The 12973-nt window shown below is 42.1% G+C and overlaps 1 protein-coding gene across 1 annotated transcript in view; it reads left to right on the top strand.

The window, feature by feature from the left end:
* ANTXR2 (ANTXR cell adhesion molecule 2) overlaps positions 1-12973 on the top strand; it is a 491546-nt gene that overhangs the window by 39731 nt on the left and 438842 nt on the right. Inside the window, exon 2 of the mRNA XM_069644750.1 lies at positions 313-384. Coding sequence (XP_069500851.1) covers positions 313-384 — 72 coding nt within the window. The remainder of the gene's footprint in view (positions 1-312; positions 385-12973) is intronic.

The raw sequence follows: 12973 nt of genomic DNA on the forward strand, positions 1-12973 counted from the left end.
CCTGAAGGAAGCGCAGCAGGGTCGAGTCATGCACCATCCTTCAACAGTCAATGCATTGAGTATCATTCACTTGGGTGAGAACAATAGCTATTATTGGCGTGATTAGAAGCTCGAGGAACTCAGCATGATTGAAGTGATCAGAACAAAAAGGGAGAAAGGGTGCATAGAAGGCACATACGTCATTTGATTATTAAGGCAATTCTGTCCATAAAATGTGCTCCCTAAACTCTTGGGGAGGAGATCTTGAACACCTGTATTTTGGCTTTTGCTTTCCTTGAATGTACTCACGCCTGTTTGTCGCTTCGTTCCCAGGTCCGGTAGCATTGGAAAACACTGGCCTGAAATCTATGGCTTTGTTGAGCAGCTTACGCAAAGATTTGTGAGGTAAGGTGACCCTTATTCAGATTTTACCTCAAACCCCGAAATGTTGCACTGTTGGGCCACAGGAAGTTCCCTCAAGAAACATGTTGACATAGTGCTTTGAAGGACCGACTGTCCTGCACAGGAAATTACTTTCATTATGTGATGCAAACCCACACCTCAGCTTCCTCCCTTCCATTTCACAGTAGCAGCATTGACATTGTGTCGCTATTGACAATGTGTAATCACAAATGAGATCTAAGAAAAGGATTGGCCGGAAGCGCAGATGATTAATGTGTGATTTGCACGGTTCAGGGTTGCACTGAAAAATGACACTCAACCAGATATGAAGAAACAGCAAACCGGCTGTGCTTTCTTGTGCGCAAGGTGCATGTGGAGCTCAACAAAGCGATTAAGCATCCTGGAGTCTTGCGCCCACTTGTTGCCAAGACCGCACGAAACGTAATAAGCCCATTTATTAGTGAGAGAAACTTCACATGACATGGTATGTCTGTGGTGACGTGAACACGACACCCGTGGCGGTGCGTGCTGCGTCACGGGATGAATCGGGCGTGGCTTGTCAGTTGAACACGGATCCTGCGTGTGCGCCCCAGTTATTTATTTTATTTATTCTGCATTTGTAAAGCACTTACACATCAAGTAATTGTGTTTCACTGCGCAGTGCTTCCCTTGTGCCCGCGCCTTCAACAATGTCTATTTCCATGTGTTGTCACTAGGATTGCCGGTGTCCACTCAGGGCCGGCTTTAGTGGCAGCAGCGCCCTAGGCAAATTGGTGCCCCCCTCCCTGCGCGCCCCTGGTCAACAGGGGGCGTGGCGGTGGGAGGATGGGCAGGATGCGCCACGTTTTTTGTCCTACCTCCTCGCTCCGGCGCCTCACAGGGAGCTAATCATTGGAATAGGACGCTCATGCTAATGCATGAGCGCCCTATTCCAATGCAAACCGCCTCGCTCCCGCGTCGGAGCGTCGAGGTAATGTGAATAGGGTGCTGATGCAAAACATCAGCACCCTATTGTTATTAAATGTGTCCCGCCGCATCGGGCACATTTAATAGCGAAAGGGCACCTGCCACACCTTCTCCCACTACGCCAGCTCAGGGGAGCCCTTGAAAGAGTCCCTCGAGCTGGCGTGGCACAGGGCTAATGGTGCCCTGGGGGGCATGGCAGCCCGGACGGACGCCCGGCCTGCCCTGCCCTAAGGCTGCCCTGTGTCCACTCAATAATGAGGCCCACTTGGAGTAGATATATAATGAGCACATTTTCTGAAAAACTCATTTCTTAATAACATAATTCTTTACTAATGCTCACCCAAAAACCTATTGAATAACTTGAAAAAAGAGAAAAAGAAAAGATTCAAAATAAAATCACTAATGAAGGGCAGCAGGTCAGAGAAGGAAGGGGGGAGGGGAAGGGATAGGGGTGGCAATCAGTGGCCTCCACAGTGAAGGGAAAAGATACCTATAAAACAATAACATTCATTTAGAATATGTCATTGAGAGATTTTTTCCCAAAATGTGTTTTTCAATGGAACCGGCTAGCACAAGTAAACACTTTCAACTTTTAAGTCATATAATAAAGTGATACGACATTCCGGAGGAATCCATTGCAAACAGTGGCTTTGTGGGGAGCAGGGGCACGGGGAAAGAGGGCGACAAGAGTTCTCTTTTTTCAGGCCAGAGATTATGTTGCAGCTGCGCCCTGACAGGCTTGCATTAATGGAGCGGCCGTAATGCAATTTACAAGAGAAGCAACTGCAGCTGTCTGCCTCTCTCTGAGGAGATGAAAAGCAGAGCCAGCGCAAGGGTTTATGCTGCTTCCAGCAAAGGACTATATCTGATGACCGTTGGATCAGTCTGGCGTCTTCTCGTCCTGCCTTTAACCTCCAGCAACTGTAGGTGGCCGACTAGGCAGCCACCTACAGTTGCTTTACTCGAGAACCTGCCCCAATGGCAGGAAGCACACTTCAGAGTTGACCCAATCGAAAGAAGGCTTCTGGCAGCACTGTACCAATCTATGATTTGGGGCCCAGATCAGCTTCCAAGATTACCCCCAATATGTTATATCTATTATGCATTTGTCTGGTAATGTGCTTCATGTTCCCTTCCCCTTACTTTGCGTTGCTGGGGAGTCTGGTACATTGCTGCTCAGACCGAAGACTTCCTATTAGGGTTGGGCACAATGCTGGTCTTCTCCTAAAATCTGGTTCATGAACGTCTAAAGCAGTCACGCAGGGCCCGGCCCATTTTTATACGTAGCGGTTCCGATAGCGGCAAGGAGAGTGCGGGATGCATTCCAGGAGCAGGTGCGTCGTCAGGGCTCTTTTGAAGGACAGTGGTCTTGGTAGATCCTTCAGGGGCAGATTCTTGGTCCGGAGAGTAATTTATCTGTTAAGAAGATGAGTCCCTCACTTCATAGTACCCAGGCAGTGGGCATACGGTCACTCTTTCAAGAGGCACCACACCATTTTGGGCATTCACAGAAAATGATTATTTTAAAAAATGTATATGTTTTTATAGAATTCTTTTCTTTTAAGTACAATTAATATTGCACCACGAAAATAAAATTGCACAATTTTAGATCCAGCAAAAGAAAGCTTTAGCTCTCTAGCAGAGCTCTTATGGAGACATATTAAAGGGACCTTAGTGCCAATCAGCTGCTTGGTGATGTAGAAGGACAACATGTGGAAAGCTCTACTTTTGTGGCAACTGTTTTGTAGGAGTGAGTGAAACTGTCTATGCAGGGGGAGGGGGAGATTTGTTGAAGGATGCTTTTAAGAACATTTAATTTGTTATTTTATTTTGTGGCGCACTAACTAGTTTGTTTTTATTATTCTTTGAAGTTGTCTTTTATTTTATGTTTAATTCACCTTTGGTATGACTGTGTAGAGAGCATGGACGGCTTCTGCAGGCATATGCAAAGTTTGCAGCACAATCATCATTCCTAAAACACATGATGATGTCCTCACAGTGGTTTATCCCTTTTTCATGTTGCATAATTATGGCTTCCATGTTTTAAAGGGCAAAGTTCACTCTCTTCGTTAAGATTGTAAAAACGGGAATGGGAGTTTTTGCTGCAGTACATTTCGTCGAAGAAGAATTCGAGTTTTTTACAATTGTTTATTTTTTAATTTTTTTAATGTATTAAGTTATTAACATTATACTATCCTTCAATTTATCTGTTTTTATGCTTTTTACATTATTTTAAAATCTGTAAAATCCTTCATTGCTGCCCAGCTTTTGTGGCGTCACGGTTGCAGTCTTTATTTTTGCATGTTCTTTCTTAAGACTTTTCATCTTGTCTTTCATTAACAGAGTTCCAGAATTGTACAATTCTAAAAGTCATGCTTTTGTGATTGTCTGCTAGAATGGAGTCCCATTGTTCTTCCAGGGTTTGGCCACAGCAAACTGTCGATATAATTGCTGAGAATTGTTTTCTTTCTATTTTCAAGGATTCGCACTCCATAAAAATATGATAAGATAATTCTTTTTGCTCGATGTTATTGCAGAATCGACAAAAAATTTGATCTGTTGGAATTTGCTTAGTTTTTGCGAGTGTTTCTCTGGTTGGAAGCAAGTTCAACCTTAGTCTTAGAAATGTTTCCCGTGTCCATCGACACGGGAATAGTTCCAAATATTTTGGCATTTGATTGAGTTTTCGGCAGTCTTTCCAACAATAGAGCAATAGATGATATCCGTCTTTTTTCTGCTTTTTGTATTTTTCTTTTAGCTTCTACTGGTCTACAGGTCAGAATTTCTTCTGTAATGTTCTTGTTTTGCATCCATTGTTTGCAGTTTTCTTTCCATGTGTCCAGTATTATATTGTTACTGGGATTGAGGCGAGTCTTCAGGAACTGCATCGCTGATATGCCATCGTTATTCACAATCTTCCTGTAAAGATCTAAGGTTTTCCATATTAACATGGATTCAAGGGACTGCAAGGCCAGTTCGAAGCAAATTCGAATTACTGGGAAGGCAGGTGGTAGAGATAGAACTTTCATCCAAAACCTACCTTCTATCACATCCCACGCTTTCCATGACAGATTCATAATGGATTAACTTCCATATGTAACTATAGCAGTTACCTTTTGTCTATAAAACATAGTCAATGGTTTGCAGGAGAATGCTCTGTACTTTCTGTTAATATCGTGCCTTGACGAGCCAGGGAGTCAACTTTTGTCAATAAGTGATGTTTCCATAAATTTCCATTAATACGTTGATCGATCCAGACTCCAAGATATTTAATTGATGTTACTGTTTCAAGTTTTGTCTGCTGAAGATAAATCGCTGGTTCTTTCTCCCCACTCCCCCCCCCACATTCTTGGTTAGGCACATCAATTCAGTTTTTTCTAGATTGAAATTTAGATCATTCTTTTCTGCATAATCTGACAATACGTTCACCAACTTCTGCATGCCGATTTGTGTCTTGTCTAGCAACACCATGTCATCTGCATAGAGGATCCACTTAATAGGTGTTCCATTCAATATTGGTGGATTGGTTATTAGGGTTTTTTGATAATCTTTGAAGTCTGCTAGATACAGACAAAACAGAGTAGCAGCTAGTGGGCAACCTTGCTTTAGGCCATTCCATGTGTTGATTATCTCCTTTACTGCTCCTGTTTTAGCCAATCTTACGCAGACACTGGTTGCTGAATATAGTGCTATTATGCGTTCTAAAATATTCGAAGGGCAGTTCCACTCTCTGTTTGTTCCACAATTTTTCCCTATTGATGCTATCGAAAAAGCCATTTGAAAATCGATGAATGTTGCAATGGTTTGAGATGTTGTCCTCATTGCTTCTAACTTCAATAGGTTCAAGATGAAGAGGTTGATGTTGGTGCCAACTCCTTTTACAAAACTCGCTTGTCTCGCGTCAAATCTTTGGTTGTTCTTTGCCCATATTGTTAGGCATTGTTGTAGCATAGTGGCAAATATTTTTCCTAAAGGGTCTATTAGCGCTATCGGTCGATAATTAGATGGTTGATCACGATTACCCTTTTTATAAATTGGGATAAGTGTAGCACTTTTTCAGGTGTTTGGTATTTGGTTCTTTTTTTACAATAAGGTGAAACAAATGTTCACATAATCTTAACCAGATCTCTGGATTTCTTTTCAAGATTTGGTTACTTAACCCGTCAGACCCCAGAGCCCCAGAGGAGTTTAGATGATGTATGATATTTAATATTTAATCGTAGGACCAGTTGAAGTCCCATGATTGTGTTATATCATCTTTCTCATTTCCTGATGGCAATTTTTCATCCCTTTTTTTTCATAGATGTTTGTAAAATGCGTTGTCCATACCGTCTCTGAAACGTCAGCTGTTGTATGTTCTTTGGTAAACTGGTTATTGTTTAGCAGATTCCACATCTCTCTGGTGTTACTTTGATTCAGTGTGGCCAGCATTGTTTCAGCGTCAAGTTGCATGCGCATTGCTCGTGAGTTCCTTTGCCAATTTCTATATTGTTGTTTGAGCTTATGAATGGTTATTTTTCTATCTTAATGGCTCCATTTTTTTTTGTTGCCATTCTGATCCCTTTTCTGAGTGACTTTTTCCTAGTAGCTGTTTCCATATAATATGCATGAGTATGCTGTAGGGGTTGCGATCATTGTTTTGCTCTCAGTCCATTTTGTCTGTGAAATAACCATTTATACGCAATTTTATTTTTGTCTGTCATGTCAGTGCTCTCAAATCTCCTTGGTAGTTGTTGTATCTCTGTATCAGAATTTTGGTAGCCAATTCAGTCCTTGGTTTACTTCTAGGGCCATGGTTGTATTGGTGTGGAGGCGAGTTTGCAAAGCCGACCATGATAGGGTTAAGGTGTTATGATCAGTTGTGGTTTTGTCCCTGATATCCAGTGATTCTAGTTCTTTCATCAGTGAACCGGATACAAATATGTAATCCAGGTAACCGACATTATTTCCTTTGCCCCACATTGGTCTTGGTGGGGTGTCTCCTTTAATCAAGCTGTTAATCAAGTTTAGATCTCTCATTGAGCATTCATTCATCCATAGTTGGGCTTTCTTCGTAAGTTTATTGTGGGCGATTTTATTCCCTGTTTTTGTAATAATATGGATATTGAAATCGCTGCATATAATTATCTCCATTTTTGGATGGGTTCTCTTAAGTTTGTCCACTTTCGAAAATAGGGTGTCAATAAATACATTGTCATTAATGGCACATGGATTTCTGTAAACATTGCATATGCAGGTTATCCTAGTCTTTCGGTCCATGTTGTCCCTAATGGTTTTTTGTTCGATCTTTGGGTGCTCTGTAATGGTGCATTATGTAAATGGATTCAGGTTTCAGGATTTAATTACCTGGATCTTCGATCCTGGTCTTATCATGGTTAAAAGACCCGCAGATGGTCAACCTTTTTCTCTAGTGATAGCGGGGTTCATATATATTGTGAATCCATCACAGGAGGGTTGCTCATTGATCCATGTTTCTTGTAAACACAATATATCACAATTGATCATAATCGGGTTGTCGCCCTTGAAGAGAGAACATGAGCCATGGAAGTTCCAGCTACATAGTTTCTTGATGTCATATTATAATTTGTGACTTGGAGATACGCATTGTCTTTGCTGTTGATTTTCCTTAGTTGTTTTATTATTTGCAATTTCTTTATTTGTGATTTCGAATCCCAGGATTTCTAATTCTCTTGCCATATCTGCTACATTATTAGCTGCATTCCTAGACTGGAAATTTACAGCTGCATTATTGGTATGTTGATCGTGCAAAAATCCAATAGTTTGAATATCTTTCGATTCAATTGTTTTTAGATTGGGAATCACATGCAATAATCTTAATATGTTTGTTCTAGTTATAACTATATCATCATGTCTTTGCCATTTTGTTTTAATATTAACAATTTTATCTGAATACTCTCCTCTTGGGTCTTCGAAGTTAGGGAGTTCATAGCTTTCATCATCCAGTTCTCTATGGATTTGGTGTTGTAGGTATTGTTTTTTTGTCTATCCTTTTTTGTAAGACTTGGTTCTGAATCTGTGAAAGTTGTAAATTCAGTGTCTGAGTTGTCATTCCCTAGGTTGGTTGTTTCACCTGGTGAGCAATCTTCGTCGATGACTATATACTCCTCATCAAGCATTATAGCAGCTTCTTCACCTTCATCAATGGAATATGTTGATAAATTCATCAGAATTTCTTCTTGTTTACAGCTGTCTTCTATTGAATTGGTTTTGGCATCTTCTATTGCACTCTTTGCTTTCTGTGATTGTTGTGCATGATGTTGTTTGAATTTCTTTTTTTTGTCTTGCTTTAGTTGAGTGGCGACAATCTCTTGTTGTGGAGTCTTATATTTCGTAAGAAGGCCTGTAATCCTTTCATACAACTCTTGGGTTTGGATGGTTTGTTCTACTCTTTTGGCTCAGGTGCTTGATGTTTTAACTTTTCTTGTTGTTTTACTCCCTTTTGTAGTCCTTCAAATATTGGGAAGGTTGGTGGTCTTAATTCTTTCAGTCATCTTCATTTCCTGCTGATGCCATGTTATTAGTTATCTTACCTATTTGTAATTCTTGTTGTTTATGTACTCTTATTTCATTTTCTTGTTGGTCAATGTGCATTGTTTCCCATTTGTTTCATCATATTTATGAGGGCTGATGTCATGTCATTCTTGTCGTTTCTGTCAGCTCTGGCTATATCAAACAGCCTGGCCTGCCATTGCGCTGAAGCCTCTGCTTCCTCATCCAGTCTCTCTTGTATGCGATTTACAAAATCCTCAACTTTAACCTGCTTTGTGTGGATAAGTGCAAGCAGAGTAGCCTGGTCTTTCATATTTTCCGTGAGAGTTTCCAGTAATTTTAGGAATGGGGCTAATGCATAGGTGGATGCAGCCATTAGTGAATTTTGGAGATCAACCATCGTAGTAGGGATGGGCTGTGTCGGCAAATTTGACTCATTGACACATTCACAATGCTGCGCTACGCATCGTTTTTTGTTTCTCTTTCTACTTCTCGTATGCTTTCCGTATACAGATCTTGTCTTTCCATTTTTATTTGCTTATGCCTTTTCAATCGTTCTTTGTGTATTTCATTTGTTTATCAATTAATTTATCAGTCAAGTTAGATAGGGTTGGTTTCGCTCTTTTCATCTGTGTTGTTATATTTGTGTCTATTCGTTTAGAGTCTTTAGGAGCCGGAGTAGAAGTCATGTCTCTTCTCTCATTCGTTACATGATTAAGCGGATTAAGGCAAAAGAGTTGAGATCTCTTTTCATGACTCGCCATCAACGACTCAATCTCTGTTATGTCAAGAGACAATCTCACAATTTCATTCATTTCTGGTTGCAGTCTAGGTGGAATGCGTTTCCTTTCAGTGTTTTGTGTGTGAAATTTCTGTTGCCAAATTAGTGTTGCTCGTACCACTCTTAATTTTAAGGTTGCCAAGGGAGTTGTCATATTTTCCAATGCTTTCAGGTTTCCATCTCCGCCTATTTTATTAGATTCATCCTCATTAAAGGTGGTCTTGTATAAAATCTTCATCCGCATCTTGCCTGTCCATCTGATAAGATCTCAGCAGGAGTTTTTTTTTTGTTGGTTTCTGTGTTGGTGATTTATTAAAAGAGTCATTTTCGTAATCTTCTGAGTTGTTAACCTTCACACATAAGCATTAATTTTCTTTTGTGTAAGTGGCAGCTCCTATTTTCTTCCCATCAGTCATTAGTAGCCTTTCATCATAGTCTGGTTTTTCAGTTGTTTGTGTCTTCCTTGGGCTACTTCTCTTTAGTTCTGAACTAGTGTTTTGTGTGGGGTTTCCCATTATTTCACTGTCGTTCGATCGTGTTTGTTGTTTCATCTTTATTATGTGAGGGATTATTGACGTATTATGTAGTAACTCTGCATTCTTGCTTTTCTTTGTCTGATGGCGAGTCTTTGGTCCAGTCGATGCGACCATGATTACGAGTGCTGAGTATGTAGAATGAGATGAATATACCTTATAGGTGGAGGTACAATTCCTCAATTCCACCCAGTGTCAAGATTACTATTCAGGCACGCACTTGCACACAGTCGTGTATTACAGTTGAATGCCACTTCGAGGATTGTGTCGCTATGATTAATTATGTTCTGGGGATCAAAGGAGTGAAGACCGCAGTCTCCCCAGAGTTTTCTTTTCGTTTTCAGTAGAATCTTCAAGTTAGGTTCTATTCCTTTTCTGTTTGCTGAAAAGACCCTATGATTTGTGAGTTCCGGAGCTCAAAGGCTGTGCTGCCCGCAGTCTCTCCAGAATCTGTTTTTCGTTAAGCTAGCAAAGAAAGTTTAGTTATTTTTCTGTTAGCTGTGTTGTCCGTGAAAAGTAGCTATGGCTCTCTGGGACGGGAGTCTAAGATTGCTCGACTATTTTCACGTTCCGTGCGCTCATGGATTGAACTAGGGATTTTCTTCACGATTTAGTATGTGTGAGACAACTCTCTTCCTAGTCGTTTCTTTTGTATTTTTGAGAGCTTCTATTTCCCAAGGCCATCAGTACACGGTTACTTTAGATGGGATTTTGTGCTCCTTCATCTCCGTCTTATTAATTACAGCTGTGCGGCCAAGGGATTCTAATTGCCGCCTTGCGTTCTTGTCTGCTGGCTTTGTTATCGCCGTAGAAGTATATGTCGGTTGTAAGATTGTTTTTAGCGCTGCCTTGTCCTCGCCAAAGATGTAATTAGATCGTCAGGCTCTTTTGCAGCTCTCCTGGCGGTAACGCGAACTCCTCAGCAGAATGGGTTCAACAGTTTATTCATAGGTTCTAAGTCTGTTCATTGCTTCTTTTTCACTGCAGTTCTTAATATAGGGAGAGTTTTGGCAGTTATGCTTTTAAGTGATCGCGTGTGTGTAATTCATACTTTTTAAATATAACGCTATCTGAACCAACACTTCTCATTCGACCACAGTATTACTCATGTCAGCGTATCTGTTATTACGCTGCGTTCCAAGGCTAATGAGGCGCAATGTAAATTAACTGTCTTACCCTTTCTTATGGCATAGTCCGTCCATCAGATAAGTTAGCAGCTAGTGGCAGGTGATCTCCACTCCTGCCAAACACTCTGCCAAACACTCTGCCAAACACTCCGCCACGCTCCGCTGTGGCGAGTGTTTTTGAAGTCAGGCTTCTCCTTCTGGCAACAATACGGGGCAAAGACAGAATCCTTGCAGCAGCTCCTTGCAGGCTCCTTGCAGAAGGCAAAGCTAGACTCCTTCACAGACTTTTCCCGAAATGTTCGCGGGTGAAATGGCCATCACCTCTTTTTTTATATGAGAACACGTTTGTGTATGGCACGTAATAGAGTGATTTGCAGAGTACTGGAACCTTTTTTCATGGAGAGATGTTTCACTCATCCAGTAGCGCCCATCTATCGAATAGCCCATCCACCCAACAAAACCTATCCATCGATCCAACCGTGTCCTTCCAGCCATACTATTTCACTCGCCCACTTATCCACACAATCACACCCACCCATCTATTGTAAAACCACACCCATCATCCAGCCACCTAATCACACCCATTTTTTATATCCAATCACACTCATCCATACATCCATTCACAGACCTCTTTCCATCCAGTCACACCAAACCCACACAATTGTACCCATTCGTCCATCCACACAATTTCCGCAATCCCCACAGGTAAACCCACACACCCACTCAATCAATCAATCACATTAATCTATCAATCTAAAAGCAAACATGATTTCCTTTTAAAAGATTCTGCCAATGCTTGTTAGAAATACCTTCTTTTTCTAGCTAATTAAGGAATTACAACCAGTGCCCACATACTTGGTTCCCCCCATGTGGGTGCAGGAACCCCTCTAAATTGCCTAAAGAGAGACACCTTATTCCCTTTACCAAAGGAGGATGGAGAAGGCAAGCCTGGGTAGTGGCAGGCAAAGCTAGGACCGCCCTAGAGGACGTATGGGTCAATTCCAAGTCCCACAGCCTGTAGGTTATCCCAGGCGGTGGAGTGCAACAGCCAATCCCCATCCCGACTGACACACCTGAATCGACTTGCCCCCAAGAGAAGCTGGAAGGTGGGCAAAGCCCTATAAAAATCAGGTTCTATGTCATTTCATCACCGTATATTTCAACGCCTGACATTTAAACGTGTACATTATAACGAACATGTTCATCGAATTTTTTGGGGGGGGGTTCTCTACCCAAACCCCCTTTACACCACCTATTTTTATCCATTCACTACCCACCCAAACTCTTAACTGCCCTTTCCCACCCCCCTAAAAAATTCGATGGACATTTTCGTTATAATGTGCACGTTTAAATGCCAGGCTTTGAAATATACAGCGATTAAAGGACGGTGTACCAAAAATCAAAGGCCTCAGTCATACTACTTGGGAGTTTGGAGGAGAAAGGGTGGTGAATTGAGCAGAAGCAGGAAGGAGGAGGTTGAAGGAAAGAGTGCAGATGGAGTTGGAGGAGGAGACAAGAGAGAAGGCGCTGGAATGCTAAATGGTGAGGCGGCCCTAATGGGGATTGGTAAAAGTAAGGAGGTGAAGGTAGAAGTTATATTGGAGAAGGGGATAAGAAATCAAGAGAGTATTGATGAGGTTGGAGAGGAATGGGAAAATATTAAGGAGAGGTGGCAGGAGAACATAAGGAAAGGAGCGGAAATGTCAGGAGGTAGGCGGTAAAAGAGAAGAGCAGGGGACTGGAAGTTGTTGGAGGAGGTCAGAGAGTCATCTGAGGAGGTTGGGGAAAAGCAAGAGGAGGAGATTGGAGGCTTGATGAAGGAGGCAGCTGGGAAAGAGGCAGAGGAGAGTACAGAAGAGATCAAAGAGGTGGAGGAGGTGAGTTACAAGGAGGATGAAGATACAGAGCAGGTTGCAGTGGGTGGAAGGTGACAAAGACATCTGGAAGCTAGAAGAGGCGGGTGAGAATGGCGGGATAACGTGGGGACTTGAGGAGGGGGAGAGCACTGCTTACTCAAAGTAGGAGGTGGGTGAAGAGCTAAAAGAGTAAGTAGCTAAAGGGGTCCGGTATTGGAAGGCGCTAGTTGAAGAGACGATCATGGGTCAGATTATAGAAACTTTGCACTGGTGCAGGTGCAAAGTTGCACAGTCTTTATTAGCACTAGGGCAACGTTTGCCCTATTTATTGTAAAACACTGGGACATATTAGAAAACTATTGCACCACAAGTGCAGTTTGGCATGGTATAAGCACCAGGGCAAAACTTGCCATAGTGGAAAATGCCTAAGAGACCCCAGGCAGGCTTTAAAGGTGACTTGGAAAATGAGAACAAAGTAAAGTTTGGCAACAAATGTAGAGAATCCAGGACCCCCAGGAGGCTGTCAAGTCATCCTGAGACAGCCCCCTGTCCACGAGAAAATGAGACACTCCCTTCAAGTGACCAAGAAACAACCAAGTTAGGTATTTCCAGGAACAGGGCTGTAGCACCCCTGGAACACAAACGGGGAGGGCTGCCCAAGAGACAAGCAAGAGGAGTGGCTCCTTTTCGGGGAGATGAAGACTCCGGGGACGGGGGGGGATCAGAGGGGGTCACATGAAGGGCATTGTTTGGGAAAAAAATGAATTGCATTTTCCCAACCCTGTATTATTTGCCCCAACCTGTACACAATCCTGCAAT

This window comes from Ambystoma mexicanum, chromosome 2p (genome assembly GCF_040938575.1).
Source record: "Ambystoma mexicanum isolate Mex_15411 chromosome 2p, UKY_AmexF1_1, whole genome shotgun sequence".
NCBI classification, from domain to species: Eukaryota; Metazoa; Chordata; class Amphibia; order Caudata; family Ambystomatidae; genus Ambystoma; species Ambystoma mexicanum.